The sequence below is a fragment of the Tympanuchus pallidicinctus genome, unplaced genomic scaffold (genome assembly GCF_026119805.1).
Source record: "Tympanuchus pallidicinctus isolate F22 unplaced genomic scaffold, pur_lepc_1.0 scaffold33, whole genome shotgun sequence".
NCBI classification, from domain to species: domain Eukaryota; kingdom Metazoa; phylum Chordata; class Aves; order Galliformes; family Phasianidae; genus Tympanuchus; species Tympanuchus pallidicinctus.
Genome location: NW_026294751.1, coordinates 1,315,869 through 1,331,946, shown reverse-complemented (window position 1 = coordinate 1,331,946; position 16,078 = coordinate 1,315,869). Strand labels below are relative to the sequence as shown.

At 59.1% G+C, this 16,078-nt stretch overlaps 3 protein-coding genes across 5 annotated transcripts; 1 reads left to right on the top strand and 2 right to left on the bottom strand.

Moving 5' to 3' along the window:
• The first annotated feature begins 51 nt into the window (after positions 1–51).
• Positions 52–1,269, top strand: SMIM12 (small integral membrane protein 12). The gene has a single exon (XM_052698677.1). The coding sequence runs from the start codon at positions 246–248 to the stop codon at positions 525–527; it is 282 nt and encodes a 93-aa protein (XP_052554637.1). The 5' UTR covers positions 52–245; the 3' UTR covers positions 528–1,269.
• Positions 1,270–6,489: 5,220 nt separating this feature from the next.
• GJA4 (gap junction protein alpha 4) lies at positions 6,490–9,434 on the bottom strand. 3 transcript variants are annotated; one of them, XM_052698665.1, is made up of 2 exons: positions 9,264–9,434; positions 6,490–8,518 (listed from the first exon to the last, which is right to left on the bottom strand). In XM_052698665.1, the coding sequence occupies exon 2, from the start codon at positions 8,496–8,498 to the stop codon at positions 7,467–7,469; it is 1,032 nt and encodes a 343-aa protein (XP_052554625.1). In that variant the 5' UTR covers positions 8,499–8,518; positions 9,264–9,434; the 3' UTR covers positions 6,490–7,466. The 3 variants fall into 3 exon arrangements, with proteins under 3 accessions (XP_052554625.1, XP_052554627.1, XP_052554626.1); XM_052698667.1 differs by lacking the exon at positions 9,264–9,434 and adding an exon at positions 8,940–9,215; XM_052698666.1 differs by lacking the exon at positions 9,264–9,434 and adding an exon at positions 8,951–9,215.
• Positions 9,435–11,259: 1,825 nt separating this feature from the next.
• Positions 11,260–15,089, bottom strand: GJB3 (gap junction protein beta 3). The gene is made up of 4 exons (XM_052698671.1): positions 14,974–15,089; positions 14,489–14,648; positions 12,451–13,243; positions 11,260–11,903 (listed from the first exon to the last, which is right to left on the bottom strand). Exons 3-4 carry the CDS (start codon positions 13,206–13,208, stop codon positions 11,888–11,890), a joined length of 774 nt encoding a protein of 257 aa, XP_052554631.1. The 5' UTR covers positions 13,209–13,243; positions 14,489–14,648; positions 14,974–15,089; the 3' UTR covers positions 11,260–11,887.
• Between the last annotated feature and the right edge of the window lie 989 nt (positions 15,090–16,078).

Sequence of the window (16,078 nt, the reverse complement as noted above, 5' to 3'; positions counted from 1 at the left end):
GCTAGGTGGCAGCACACACCGCCATGCGCCGCTCTGGCCCCGGTACCGGAAGTAGCGGTGGCGGCGGCGGCGGCCGGGCCCGGGTGAACGCGGCCCGCACGGAGCTCCGTGTCCCGCAGCCGCTGCGGGGCACCGGTGAGCGCCCGCTCCGGGGTGCGGGGTGTGGGGAGGCCGCCGGGCTCCGGGCACCGCGGTGTAGGCCCAAGCGGGGCTCGTTGGGCTCGGCCGCTCGTCTCGGTGCCGCCATGTGGTCCGTGCTGTGGAGCGCCGTGCGAACCCACGCGCCTTACGTCACCTTCCCCGTGGCCTTCGTGGTGGGTGCCGTTGGATACCACCTGGAGTGGTTCATCCGCGGCCCCAGCCCGCCGCCGGCCGAGGAGGAGGAGAAAAGCATCTCGGAACGGAGGGAGGATCGAAAACTGCAGGAGATTGCGGGCAAGGACCTGACCGAGGTGGTGAGCCTCAAGGAGAAGTTGGAGTTTGCCCCTCGGGCGGTGCTGAACCGGAACCGGCCCGAGAAGAGTTGATGGAGCTGTCGGTTCTGCCAGCTGAAGCTGAGGACTCCCAGCTGGCCCTGGGCTGTGCACAGCAGCACTGTGCTGGGGCTCCTCTGCACCTGCACACCTCTGCCCACCACCCCGTCCTGCACCTGGCTGTGCTCGGGCTGTTCTCTGCCTCTACGTCACCCTCCCTGGGCTCTGCAGACCTGTCAGGGTTTGCCTACCCCGTGAATGTCTCCAGGACTGCAGACAGACCCTGTCCTCCACAGCTGGTGGGGAATGGGGCAATGGTTTGGAGATGGAATGTGTGAAACTCACCAGCTCTCAACCCATTCTGGCCCTGGCAGCACGAAACCTTCATGGCTTTATCCGCCACACGTGTCGCTTTAGGTTTGATTTCTTTGTGGGCATCGAAACAGAAGAGATCTGCTCTCTACTGTACGTTTGGACCTGAGTGATATGGGGTAGGGTGGGCTGACTGCAGGGCGAGGAGGACCTGCCCTCCTACTTCCATCTCCTCTTGCTCTTTGTGAACCCAGACTGGTTTGCTAGAGACCTCAGCACCTCACCAACATGTTATCACCATGAGAGCTTGAGTGCAGTGGGGATCCGGAAGCTCTCTGCACCATCCTGGGGCTTTGCAGCAGAGAAATGGACCAGAAGGCAGACATCTTGGCCCTGCATCCATTGTGGAGCTCAGAGGTGTAGAGAATGAGAACTCTTGCTTTGCACAGGCACAGCCAGATTAAACTTCTGTGAGTCCTGGGCCTCAGTGTCGTCTTCTGCATTGTCAGCTGTCTGAAACCCTGACTCAGAGCATGTTTCTGCTCCTGGTATTTTCAAGAAACCCCACTTGGCATGGCTGGGGAGGGGTGATGGTCAGAAGGGTGGAGGAAGCACTGAAATGCCAGGCTGTGTTGCTGTGTGCCTCCCTCCCAGCCCCCCCCGTGCCACGTCACCGCTTCCCCTCAGCGTCCTTATCTAAACCAGAAGGGTGGTGACAGCGCTGGGTGGGGGCCCGAGGGACAGGAGCAGGAATGTTTTGTGCCAAGGGGCGAGCGCTGGGGTACCTGAAACCAGGCCAGGGCCAGTGGTGTCCCCTCGTGCCACAGGAGTGTTACCAGCACAGTGGGACCAAACTCTGAGCAGCATCAGCCCCACTCTGTGCTGTTACTCTGCCTGCAGCGTGGGGTTATCGCTCTCTCCCGGCTTGTTTTTCCCTGCTCACGCAGCTAGCCTTCTCACCCTGCCCCAGCCTGGCCTTCCCCTCTCGGGGCCGATAAATCTGTTGTGTCTCATGCAAAGCCCTGATGTCAGCAGCCAGTTCAGCTTTTTGCATTGCTCTGTCCTGCTTCCTTCTGCCCCGCTGACAGCTTTACTGCCCGGGCCATGTTTACCTCCCGACCTGCTCTCCTCGGGCTGGCTTGCTGCCTGCTGGCTGAGCTCTCCACCAGGAGCTTGCCATCTGAGGCTGTTTGTGAGAGAAATGAGGCAGGCAGGGCCAAGAGGAGCTGCGTGTGCTGTGTGGTGGCTGTGCTCAGCACTGCCTGGACCTGAATGTGCAGGAAGACTCTTGTGGCAATGCCCCAAGCCCAGTCCTGCTGTCTCCCCATGTTCTGGAGTTCAAATGCCTCTCTGTCCCCCTTGCCGAGAGGCCCTTGTACTCAATCTCAGCCTTTCCCAGCCCAGCTGGGAGTGATGCTGGGCTCACTGTTGTGCTCTGGGGGTGGGAACGAACCCTTCACTTCCCCCACCTGGGACCAGTCGGACCCAGCTCGGAAACCTCTTCTGAAATTCCTTTGTTCACCCTGCGACGGAGCGTCTCCCGTGGCTGTTTATAGCCCATTGATCTGCCTGTTCTCAGGCCCGCAGGGCACAATCGTGCTTTGTTGGGGCTTTGTTGGCCCATTTCCTGCCCCCAAGCCCACACAGCCTCTCCGCTTGCTGAAACAATGTGTGCAGAAGGATGGGCCACGAACAGCATCTGTGTGGGTACCACGAGCCCCGCAGTGCATCCCCAACCTCTGCAGCCATCTATACCTGCTACCTGAGCAGTGCTTCCACGTTTCCAGCTGGTTTCTGCACCAGCAGACCACTAGGGGTGAGCCATGGGCTCCCCAGGGCATTGGGGGCTTTCTGCAGACCGGTTACAAACGAGGGAAAGTGCCACAATTCTCCTAAACCCTTGGTGCTGCAAACCCTCCCTTCCTCCCATTGAATCTCAACAATGTGCTGCCTGGGAATCACTCTCTGGACAAGAATAGGAGTCGGCGAGAACTCAGAGCTGGGAAAAATAGCCATGATATCTCACTAGGAGCGAGAGGAAGCATTGCTGAATGCACCATTATGGTAAAAGTCGGCTTCCAGCTCTCGTGCACCACAGCTCATGGGCAAGACATTGCTGTGGTCCAGCACAGGGGCTGCTGCTTTGTAGGAGGATGCTCTCCTTCATCAGCACAGGACCCATCTGGCTTTGAGGAAGCCCATTGGCAGTGGGCTGTGCTCCGAGCAGGGATTAAATCCAGCACTGCCAAAATGTCACTGTGCTTGGGGTGCGCGCTGTGCACGATGCTGTGCAGCCAGGGCTCAGCTCCTGAGACAGGACTGCACGATATCTGTGTCTGCTGGTGTTCCACAGGCATTTCACCCTTTCTTTCAGAGCAAAGGACTCCAGACTGAGTGCTCAGGGTCTGCAGCAGCCACCATCCATGGTCTGATGTCCACAGGCCACAATGGCACTGGGGCCACTGGCTGTGCTGGGACTGTCCCTGCCAGACCTGTGATTTCCTCCCCACCAGCTCCAGGGGCAGCTGTGCTCCCTGCAGAGCCATGCTCTGGCTGTGGCTGTGTTTGCTGCTGGGGGTCCCTCACAGGTGCGAGGAACAGATTTTGGTTTCCGGAGGCAGGATGCAGGGATGGAGCCAGTCTGCTCTGCTGCCCTCCCCACTCTGCTTCCCAGCTCACACTGCTGGGGGGGAACGGAGACCCCAGAGCCCCCCCAGCTGCTCGGCACAGCTCACCACACCTGGGCAGCTGCAGAGGATGTCCGGTGAGCTCAGTGTGGTGACACGCCAGCTGTAGATCTGGGACTCTGTGGCCATGTGGTGGCACCAGGGCTGCTTGGAGCAGCAGGGCCATGAGTGAGTGACGTGGCTCTGCAGAGCAGTGCAGGGACCCATGGGGACTCCCACTCACATTTCCTGTCCTGGGGCAGCACTGTCACCCCAGGGCACTTGGGACGTGCCGACAGCCCCGAGATGCAGAGGTGTGCTCACCCCAGAGGTGCTGGCTAACGAATGGTTTGTGTCCCCCAGCGTGTCCCCGCATTCCTTGGGGACCTCTGCTCCCTGCCCTGGTGAACCCAGGCTGTTTTCCCAGGCTCCCATCTTGTCCTTTCCCAGTGTCTCAGTCCCTCTGCAGGACCCACGGTCCCATAGTGTAGCCGTATTGCTGCTGCCGGCTCCAGCAAAAGCCCTGCAGAGCCTTTAGAGAAGAGCAGCTCCACTTTAAACAAGATCCAAGGCATGGGACAGCAACAGGGGACACATCCCACTCAGTGTCACCTCTTCATGCAGCCACAGCTCCCGGACACCATCCTGGGGTGGGCATGGGGGTGCGGGTGCTGCTGCAGCCCCACTGCCTGAACACGAGGAAGCGGCTGGAGGGGAGCGACAATGTCAGGATGCGGGAAGTCGTCGAGGCTATTGAGCGCGTTTCCTCCTGCCTGTGGTTCTCACGCGGGTCTCAGGGGCCACATTGTCTGCTGTGCCCACGCGTGGAGGCTTAAATATAACCCTGCAGGGAGCTGCATGGGGTTGGCTGCATTGGTCCTCCTTAGGGACTGGGCTGATAGAGGCAGGGTTGTGCCACAGTTGGTGATGCCATCATGCTAGTGCTGGGGCTCAGAGATGCATCATTGCTGTGGTCCCAGCTGGCATCGCCCTGCCCAGCCTCTGCCCTTCCTCCTTTCTCAGCTGCAGTTTTGCTCCCGCTGCCGCCGCTGCTCTTCCTGCGAGCAAGTCGGATTTAGCAGCTTGCTCTTTTCTCTGCGCTGGGAAAGCTTAAAAATAAACTCCTTGGTGCTCGGCCAGCTCCTTGGACAGAGTCTTGCGGTGGGACGAGCTGCAGCAGTCTGTACTGCTCCTGCCTCCAGCCTGGGCTGTACTGTGCAGAACCCAGTGCGGGCTGGTGCTAACTGGTGGCCCTGGGACAGTGGTTGGTGTTTGGGCAACGGCCTCAGCAGGAACTGGCGTCCTGGGCAACGTGTCACCCCTGTAGGACCAGCTGAGCACCCCTAAACCCTTCCTGGATCAGGAGGTGCTCAGAGTGGACACCCAAAAGCTGTGCCCAAGGGATGCCTCTGCCTGGGATCCCTGAGCTCCACGTTGTTTGGGTGCACATCCACCTGCTGGTGCTCCTCCCTCCCTGTTTCTTTCACACCTTGAAGACATCACATCACTCTCTTGGCACTCACTTTCTTCCAGGAGCTATGGGTGTAGGAACAGCAGCAAGTTGTTGCTTGCACTCCGTTAAAGAAAACATGCACATGGGGCACGGCATAGGCAGGCTCACAATGAGACTGTTTTAGGGGCTGCACCCTTGAAAAAACCTCCAGCCTTGGACAGAGAGAAACCCCATAGGCTCTGACATGGGGCTTCCCCATCCCAGGGGAGACAGTGGGGGGCAGCGCCCAGAAAAATGCCCGTCCTGGGGTGCCCACGGGGAGCTGCAGGACTCAGCACCACAGCACAGGGCCGGGCTTTGGGACAGCGAGTGCTGTTCCCAGAAGGGGACCGGAGGGGGCTGTTTATTCAGGAGGCAACTCAGAGGTGTGAGAAAGGCCGTGAATGTCTGTCCCGCTGCTATCTGTCCAAAAGGGCTCCTACGGGCCAGCCAGCACGCTTATCAGCTGCAAACTTTTATTTGTCTTAGGGCTGCCCGCCCGCCTTCAGGGGGTCCCACGCCTTCCCCATCCCCGCTGCCGCGGTGCAGGTGAGCTCTGGCTGTTGTTGTTGGCGCGTGCCGACGAAGGTCCCGGCGGCGCGGGGTCACAGCAGCCACCATTGTCACAACACGGGAACAATAGCTGTGTGCGGGGCCGTGTTGTTGCAGCACGTGGGGGCCGGGCACGCGTGGCTCCGCTGGCTCCATCGAGGGGGCTTGCGGCCGTCTTGTTTTCCACCTTGCAGGGAAAAGCGTGATGATCTCCTGGTGCCAACAAAAATATCAGCCTGGGACAGCGAGGAGAGCAAACAGCGGCTGCCAGGCGGTAAACACTGTGGGGCTGCGCCGGTCCCCTTCCCACTGGCATTTCCTCCCCGCAGAGCATAGGGCTGCCGAGCTCTGCTGGTGCCTGATGGGAGCCAGCCAAGGGCACCCCTTGGGAAGGCCCCCGCAGAGGGTCTGTCCTGGTGCCCCACAGCACCCCAGCATGGGGGTTTGGGGATGCTCCAGGCACGCGTTCCCATCCCCATGGAGGGAAGGGAAAGCAGGGAGTGGCTTGGGCACAGCTGTGGCTCTGCACAGTGCCTCCCTCTCTGCTTCCTCTGGCAGCGATACGGCCCCGTATCACCCATATTTCATTGCCTGTGGGGTATTTTTAGCCTGTCCCACCCTCGCTGAAGAGGCCCTCAGCAGAGAGCAGCATGCTCTGCCCTGGGCTCAGGCCGCCAGGGAAACCAAATAGGGCCCCGAGGCACATTGTGCTCCTTTATCTGCAGCTCACTTCCACCTATTATGCAGCAGCTCTGTGGCTTCCACCAGGTTTATCTGCAGCAGAGCTGGGGCAGGCGGATGAGAGGCCCCAGTGATGGGGGCACCCAAAATTCTGTTTTGTGCCTTAGTGGCCCCATAATGGACCCTGCAGAGGCAGCAGGTGGGTTTGCACTTGCAGTGATGAGCAGCATCACCAGAACTCACACTGTGCCCTTGCACACACCTCACCCATAGGACAGCAGCAAGGTGGCACAAACATGCTCTCACCACAGCGCACCTTTAACTCATCCAACTTTATTCAATGCAATACAGCGCTCAGTCTGGCAGGGAGGAAAAGGAAACAGAACAGAGGAGCAAAGCCCACACCCCGCGCTCACGCTCTGTGGATGCACGTGGTCCACGAGCAGCAGATGGAGCAGGATCCCGCAGCCCCTTCCATCTCACAGCTTTGGTGGGCAGTGGTCCATTCCTCTGCCCCATCACCAGCACTGCAGCCCACAGCAGGAGATGCCTAGTGCAAAGTATTAAAAACAACGGCTCCTCAAACTGGTTACTGCTAGGCTAATTCCTTCCCCAAACCACTGGGCTGGTGGCCTGGGATGGACACGGCTCCCTGGTCCCCTGCACAACGGCACCTTTAAGGCAGAAAGCTGCGTGCTTGGGTCTGCACGTTAAAAATAACTTAGAGACATCACATGGGAAAGAGTCCAGGGACAAGGGGGGGTCCTGGGGCACTTAGGGCGATGGGACGTGCGGTGTGACAGATGTCTCAGCGCAGGGTTAACCCCACTGTGGTCCACAGGGACAGGGGCAGCTCTGGCAGCAAAGCCCCCGCATGGAGCAATGCCAGCTGTCTGCTGGGTCACAGGAAGGGGACGCAGCCCACGGCCAGGACAAGCGGCTTCCCATGGCTTCACAGTGCTCCCACACTGGCAGTGGGACTTCATCGTGTCCCAGGGGCCAGCTGCAAACAGACAGGACCCCTTGTCACAGCCCTGGGACAGCCTGTTCCCAGCCCTGGGGATTTGCTCCCTTTCCCACAGTGATGCCAAGTCCCTCTGCCTTGCACACACCATCCCATGTAGTTTCCTTCCTTGCAAGGCCCATGGGGAAAACAGCAGAGAACAGAGGCTGTGCTCAGGAGCCGGTGTGTTTGTGAGCATCAGCTCCCAATAGCAGGCACCACATCTTCGGAGAGGGCACAAGGGACAGTCCGGACACAAAGGGACTGGGGATGGCCCCACCCTGGCCCTAGACGTATTGCTTCTTGGATGCAGAGCTGCTGGGCCGGCTGCACAGCTTCTCCTCAGGGACTGGGGCATCTGGAACCCTGGGGGCGTAGGGGTCCGACAGGGGCCTGGTGCTGCTGCCCAATGCCAGGTTCTCCTCGTTGCGGAAGTTGGCCCAGTTCTGCTCACTGGAGAGTTTGTTGTAGGCCTGGTAGGGCGGCGTGTGGCTCTCGGCCATGGGCAGGAAGGGGTAATGCTTGGCTGGGTAAGGACCCGAGCCCATGTCATCAGCAAAGGCACTCTGGCTCGGGCCAGCCGGCACCGGCACCTTCTTGATGTTGCTGAGCAGGCTCTTGCAGCAGAGGTGGAAGAGCTCCAAGAGGTTGAGGATTAAGGAGATGAGGCCCATCACCAGCATGAAGATGATGAAGATGGTCTTCTCGGTGGGGCGGGAGATGAAGCAGTCCACCTGGTGTGGGCAGGGGTCCCTCCTGCACACGTAGCGGGGCACCATGGAGAAGCCATACAGGTACCACTGGCCAACGAGGAACCCTGCCTCAAAGATGCTTTTGCAGATCACGCTGACGATGTACGTCCACATCAGCGCCCCTCGGATCTTGAGCCGCCCATCCTCGGTCATGTAGATCTTGGACATCTTCTTCTCTACAGCTGCCAATGCTTGCTCAATCTTCGGGTCCTTGCTGTGGATAGCCCGGAGCTCATTCTCCTGCTGTTTCAGTTTCTCCTCCTTCCGCGAGAGATAGACAACGTGGCCCAGGTAAATGAGGGTCGGGGTGCTTACGAAGAGGAACTGCAGCACCCAGTAGCGGATGTGGGAGATGGGAAAGGCTTTGTCGTAGCAGACGTTGGTGCAGCCCGGCTGCTTGGTGTTGCACACGAAGTCTGACTGCTCGTCCCCCCACACGGACTCACCAGCCAAGCCCAGGATGAGGATACGGAAGATGAAGAGGACAGTGAGCCAGATCTTCCCGATCACAGTTGAGTGTTCCTGGACTTGGTCCAGCAGTTTTTCCAGGAATCCCCAGTCGCCCATCTTCTAGGAGCCTCGTGCCTCTGGCAGCAGAGGGAGGAGAGGGGGATCGAGTCAATCCCCCATTCGCACGCTGTGTCCCCAAGCTTCCTCAGGACACAACCACTCTTTAGAAGGTCCCAGCAAACCCACTATGAGGGCATGGCTGGCAGCTTGCAGGGGCAGCTTAAACTCACCCCTCCTACAGCCCAGCCCCACCAAAGGGCAGCAAGCAATGTGACAGTGGCACAAAGCCCTGAGCACAGCTGTCACCCTAGCAGTGCTGTCCCCAAACTGAGTGCACAATCAGAGAATCATTAAAGTTGGAAAAGGCCACTGAGCTCAGCTAGACCAACCTGCAATCCACAGCCAGCTCCCTTGCTGTGGGTCAATACCACCCCAGCCCCAAATTGCTCCCCCCATGCCCTTTGTAACCCCCAGCTTAGGGACCCCAAAGCCACTCACTGCACGCAGACCTGGCACTGCTCGCGGGACCCCGGCTGTCCCACTGTCACCTCAGCCAGCCAGACAGGCAGCCTGCCTGCCTGCATCCCCTCTCATAGCACAGCCCTGCAGCCCAGCTGGGAAAGAGGAAGCAGCCACAGCCCTGACTCCTAATTAACGTTTGCTAATTAAGCGCAGCTGGACCATTTAAGGGACACGTCTCCCAGTAGGATGGAGAAGTGCCCCGAAGCAGAAAAGTGAGTGCATGCAGAGAGCAGTGATCCCATCACAAAGCAGAAAACGATGCGGTGCCGGGGGTCCCGGGGGTCCCATTCACTCACTCACCGCCCGCCTGGCAGCGCCGGGCACGTCCCTTCTGCCTCGGGCCGTGCAGGGTGTGAGCGGCCGGGCCGGGTCGGGCTGCGGGGGCCGTGCGGGGCCCGGGGGACTCGGAGGAGGAGCGCGGACAGGAAGCCGGGGCCGGGGCTTAGCGAAACGCCGCAGGTGCGGGGAGCCGGGCCGGGGCCGCCCGCTCCCACCCCGTCGGGGCGGGCCGGGGGCGGTGGGGCCGCCAGCACCGCCCGGGAGGCTCCCGGTGACGGCGGGAGGCGGGGAGAGAAAAGTTGTGCGCGACCCAAACGCGAATCGTTGCTTCAGGGCCGTCCGTGGGAGTCGAAGCTGTACTGGACGGGCTGGGGGAGAGGAGCCGGGGGAGTCCGGCAGCTCCAGGGGGGGAGACGGGGACAGAAAGCGGTGGGAATGGCCGTACCCCGTTGTCCCCCGCAGTCCTGCGGGCAGAGCCCGGCGGCTGAGCGTCCCGCACCCGTTCAAAGCTCCTCTGCGGCCGGGGGCACCGCGAGCATCGCGAGGCGACGGGGACACCCGATGGGAGATGCTCCGGCCCGTACCCGGAGGATGCTGCCCTCGGGGCCGGTCCGTTCCGGATATATTTTGGGATCTTTCGCTTCTCCAGGCGCCTGTGGAGCGGGACCGTGCGCGGCGTGGGCGCTGGGTGGTGCTGGAGCCACATCGCAGGCTGAGCGCTAGCGGTGGCACGGGGCCGCGGCCGCCGATGGGTCTGAACAGAGCCCGGCTGAGATAAGGGAGGGTTTGGGACAGCGGGAGGCTGTGGGGCGGCACTGAGAGGCCGCGGTGTGGATGCCCTGGGTAGTTTTGCTCTTAGTGAGGGGAGTTGGGACTGATACGGGAGAGCAGTGTAAGCAGATGCTGGTATTTTATGCACAGGGTTAAGTGCAGATACTCTGGGGGACAAAAACCCCCATTTGTGTCCTCCCAGCTGCAGTGGGACAGCACACGGCACAGGCTGCATGAGAGCGGCAGATCTTGGGCAATCCAAGCAGAAACTGGGCCAGGAAACTGCTGCCTCTCCACACCAGGACGTGGCATTTCCTCCTCACAGACAGGTCTGAGCAGAGGTGGAGCCAGAACAGCCTCGTTAGGTTTCATATAAATTAATTGCATTGGGTAACATCCACGTGCTGTGGCACAAGGTGTCCAGCACCCATCTCCCAGCCAGCTCAGCAGGGTCACCGCTTCCCCCTTCCCTCCAGCCCAAAGTTGTGGCTGCTGCTGTGACGTGTCCCCTCATTGCATCTGTCCCCAGTGATGCTCTGCAGCCAGTCCCTGATGGGCGGAAATGATCACCTCTGGGCAGCAGCCCCAAAACCACAAAGGAAATGGAGGTGTCCCCACTTGTGGATGGACCAGCTCCCACATTGCTTCACTCACACAGGCCACAGGTCTCCGGTAAGCCACGAGGGCGCCTCAATACAGACTCCAAACTGGTTGCAGAGGCGCATCCTGATCAGAAACCCATGATATCTCTCCTCTGGTGTCAGGTGGCCCAAGTCTGGCACCACAGATGGCATAAGTGACAAGGTGCTGAGCAGCAGAGATGTGTCACCGTGCCACGTGGGCATCACTGTCACTGCCTTTCAGTGCAGCACGAGCCCCAGCCGTGGCAGCACCTGCTGCACGACGTGTGTGGATTTGAAAAAGCATAGGTTGTGCAGACCCTCCGCATACAGCTGCTTAGGGAGAGATTAAGTGGAAATCATTTCTATTTATTGTAATATTTATCAAGGTTTAGTAAATGATTGATGCTGAGCTCGCCTTGATTTCCTTGGGGGCCACAGTGTGCAGTTCTGGTGAATTAAAGTTTAACGACGTGTGACAAGTGGGAGGGGAGGGGGCAGGTGGATACCAGGCACGAGGCCAGGGGGCTGAACCCACCAGGGGCACCTGAGGAAGCAACACAAATCCGTTTTTTCAGCCCTCACCTCCCCCCTGCAATTTCTAGCAAGCAGAGCAGATCCCAATGTCTACAATGAAACGTTTATTGACCCCTTGGATTCATTGCTAATGTGAATGACACATCCGTCTGAGGCAAGGGGTGGGTGCAGAGGGAAGCAGCAGAGCCAGAAAAGCCACTTGGGCAGGACGTCAGTGAGGTGCTTGCATGAGCAGAGAGAGAGAAACTGTTCCTGCCTGTCCTGGGCCAATGCAGCAGCACCATATGATGGGCACCAGCAGCCTGGGCTGGGCAATACTCAGTGCATTTGTACCCAGCATAGGAGCAGCAGCACAGGAAACTCAAGAGGAGCTGTTGGAGTCTTTGGCTGCTCCCTCCTGCTGGTCCCAGTCCTGTGTGCCCTCCCAGCACAATGGCTTTGTCCCCACTGGAGGCAGCTTGGTGGCTGCTTAGCAGAGCTTGTGATTGGTGTCCATGTGCCAGCATGATGTCCAAGCACCACTGGGTGCAGCCAGCAGAGCTCAGGGGCTGCCCGTCCCTTACCTGTGTCTTCTCAGTCACCCCATAATCTTCTCTCAGGGGACTTTGTTGGGTTTAATAATTTTTCACAGAGGTCAAATATCCAGAGTTTGGGAACTTCATAGGCTTGAAAAGCTCATGGTCCGAGGGGAAGGCAAGCTGGCTGGAACAGGGGAGGTTACAGCTCCTCTCCTCTGTGGAAAGAACAGACACTCATAGTTACAGCGTGCCTGTGGGCAGCTGGCACTGGGCCACTGCTAGGCATGCCCTCACTGCTGGGACACCCTGGGGATATGCATGTGGTCATCAGTCCTGGCACTATTAGTCCTCAGAGTCCCCACATCTCATGCTGTGGGTCCCTAAGAAGGTCTTGTCTGGTGGTGGGATGGGATTCCTCTGTGTCCCAGCTTGGTCTGTGCCCACTCTGTACCTGCCCTGTCCTGCCCGTCACAAGCTGCAGAGGTTACAACCACCCCAGCCCATCATCATCACGTCACTCATGTTCCCATGACATACAATTGCCCTTAGAGGCACCAAGAAGATTTCCCCTGGATGTTTTTCCCTCCCCTACAGAGCCAGTGAGGTCCCAGCTGAAGGCTCTGGTGGTGGCATTGCTGGTGGTCACCTCCAGGGCAGCCATCCCTGGCACGTGCCAGGACCCTTATCCTTCCCTCTTCCCCTTCCATGACCCCATCCGATGGAGGTCAGGATGGGAGCCATGGCCTTTAGGCTGCCACACACCTATTCAGGGCCTTGTTCTCCCTCTCCTCTGCCTTGAGGTGGCACTGGCAGGTGGAGGCTTTGCTGTAGCTCATAGAGCGCTTGATGGACTTCTTCCACTTGCGTGTGCTCCGGACAATGCGTTTGAAGATGAGGTAGAAGATCTCACAGACAGTGAGGACGATGCAGATGGAAGAAGCCCCGACCATGAAATAAGTGAAGACTCTCTTCTCGGTTGGCCGAGCGATGTAGCAGTCCACAGTGTTGGGACAGGGCTCCACGTTGGTGCACTTGACCAGCCGTGGCAAGTCGAAGCTGTCCCACATCTTGTGGAGGAGGTAGAGGAACAGGATCTCTATGATGAGCTTGAAGAAGAGGCTGAGCAGGTAAGTCCACCACAGCCCACCGTGCTTCTTGCCTGTGTTGCTGTACAGCTTGGGGCAATTCTCCCCGTTCTTCTCCCTGTTCTTTTTCTCGCGGTCCTCCCGGTAGGCCACGTGCATGATGACCAGCAGGGAGGGACAAGTGACAAAGATGAGCTGCAGAGCCCAGAGGCGGATGTGGGAGATGGGGAAGAAGTGGTCATAGCAGACGTTGGTGCAGCCTGGCTGGCGTGTATTGCAGTCAAAGTCCTTCTGCTCATCCCCCCAGACGCGCTCGGCTGCCACCACGTAGACCAGGACACGGAAGACGAAGACCACGGAGAGCCAGATACGACCGAAGGCTGTGGAGTATTTGTTGACCCCACTGAGCAGCCCCTGCAGTGTCTTCCAATCCATGATGAGTGGTGATAGCTGCAGTCCGAATCAGACACCTGGAGAAACATCGATGGGTGGGGAGATTCAGCAGGACACAACAGCAGGGCAGCTCATCTCCTGCAGCACTGCAGCGCTGTATGGACCCTCCTAACCCAGCTGACCTCCTCCTGTCCATCACACTCAGCTGGGGACACGGCATGACAACATAGAGCAGAGCCTGGGCTGGTGGAGACACGGCTGACCCTGGGTTCTTACAGCGATGTTCAGAGGTGATTCAGCCCTTCCAGGCTTCCCTCTATCAGAGCCTTTGCCATAAGGGAAGAGCTGCCTGGAGCACTCCTGCCAACCACAGTCCCTGACTGCATGCATCGGTATAAACTGGCAACAAAATCCCCTGGATAAACAGAGAGGCCGTGCCCTGGGAGGATGTCAGGGCTGCATGACGTGCTGGGTATTGCAGCAAAGCAAACCCTTCAGTGAAAAGTAGCCTCGTGACCTGGCAGCATCCCTGGGATGGGGGCAAGAGGGGACCCTGCTGCATATTTCCATCCCCCCTTCAGTCCCCAAAGTTCCAGCACGTGTGCTGCTGGCCACCGCAATGCATTGCCAGGCCCTGTTTGGTCTGCTGGGTACTCACACATCAACCCACTGTGTGACTACTCAGGGCATGTCACTTCATGTGCTGAGACACATCAGAGCTGTGGTATGATGGAAGGGAGGCTTTGGGGAGCCTGTGGCTGCCGTTAAGCACCTAGCGGGTGAAGCTCCCCAGCAGGACCAGGCTGGCAGGGCTCCCCATGGGGCACAGCACCAGGTGTGCATGGTCTCCACTCCTCCAGCCCCAGGCTCACCTCTCCAGGAATTCATATCCATCAGCTGCACTTCCCTGCACGCTCTGCACAGCCCTTGGGCTGTGGGAGTGCTGGGCAGCCCCTGTGCACATCCATCAGTTTTGGTGACTGATGGGATCTTTATCATTAGGAGATGTCAGGCTCTGACTCTGCCCATCCCAGCCCCACTCAGGCCTCAGTTTCCACATGGGTAAATTGGGCTGAATGGCTCCTGCTCACTGAGAGCCCAAAGGGGTTTGCAGGAAACAAGTTTTCTCTCTTGTAGGTGACACAAGGGATCCTGGGCCCAGGTGGGGGCAGAATCACCCATATATGTCACCCTGGCTGTCACTCCTCTCCCAGGTTCCAGTGCAGACACTTCTCAGTATCACCATCCTCAGCATTCCCACACCCCACATGCCCATGCTGAACAAGCTCTGCCTGTACCAACCCAGCACCTCTGAGATGTACCTGCAAGAGGCTCCGGTTCCGTCCCTGCTCACCGAGGGCTGTGGGGTGGGAAGATCCCAGTTTGGGGCATGGCTGGCAGCACAATCACAGCGCAGCGCTCGGGATCTCCTCACTGCTTGGTTCTGCGTGGCGTGGCACCTTGGTTCTACGTGTCCTGTGGCTGTGCGGAAGGAACAGATCCTCAAGTGCTGCCCAGAACCCACAGAGCTCCTGGAGAGCTCAGCCCTGCTGGAGTGTGAGCAAGCCCAGCACTTCCTACACATCTGCAGAGAGATCAGGAGCGGGGAGCTGCCACGTATCCATCCTCAACCAAAAGCTGATGAGCCAAGCCTGGAGCCCGTAACTGCTGTGTATCCCATGAGGACCACTGGCTTTTCACCATCCCCCTGACAGCCACCTGTAAATCCCCCACATCCCCATCCCTGAGGGCTCCATGGGCGATGCTGCACAGCCCCCCCCTCCACCCCCCTGCACCCAGCGCTCACCTCAGCCTGCTGCAGCTCCTGTCCATGTGTCTGCAGTGGGGCAGGAAGGGAGCTGAGCTGGGAGCCGAGCACCACGCCCCGCGTTGTGCAAGCCCCGCGGCTGGGTGATGCTGGCTGTTGGCCAGGGGCAGTTCCAGGTGCGCTGGGCTCTGCCTCCTGCAAAGCACCCGGCACCGCTGCGTGCCAACCTGCTGCGTCAGCCCCAGGTCCTGCCCTGCGTAGGTGCAGGGCGGTGGGACTGAAAGCATCCGGCTCCCACCTGGGCTGCAAAAGTAACAGGGCTAGGAGCAGGGATGGGGTGGTTGTGCCCCCTGCATTGTCCCATGCTGTGGGCCATGCACAGCCCTGTGGATCAAGTCCGTGGGGTCCTGACATGGCATCAGGGTTCCCACCTTCAGCCACTGCAGCATAGCAAGGCAGCCAGAGCTGTGACACCCACACCCCCTTAACACTGCAGGATCCATCCCACCTCATCCAGCTCAGCCCACGGCTGTAAACTCCCACCCCAGCCCCAGCAAAGTACCTGCCCTGCACTGAGGGAAGCAGGGTGGGTCTGGGTAGCTGTGGGAGCGGGGAAACCCATTCCTGGCTGCAGCACTCCTGTATGCTTGGGTCTCAGCTGCAGTGTGTCATGAAGGGAAGGTTTGTTCTGTTCCGAGTAACTGGGTGAGTCTGGCAAACAGATCCGTGTGGTTATTGTCTGTGCACATGCACATACATGCTTGGGTTGAACAACAAAGGCAGGTCAAATCCTGCAGAAGAAGCAATAGAGCCAGATTCCTCCACCAGAAACAGCAGCTCCTCCAGGTGATGCTCTGTGCCCCAGGGCCTCTGAGCACCGAACCCAGCAGCAAACCCAGCCCAGTGCTGATGGGGCTCTCACCATCAGCCCCATCCACACCAGAAGTGAGCCAGGCAACAGCAAGTTAAGAGTCACAGGTTATACAATTATGACCCATTTCTAATACAGTTTGCCTTACTAATGCTTTGGCAAAAGAACATAAATATCTCCAACCTACAGCACCCCACAGACACCACCCTGCTCTGGGTGCTGCTGGGTGAGACCTTTCCCAACACCCAGCACCAACCCAGCAACATGACCGTG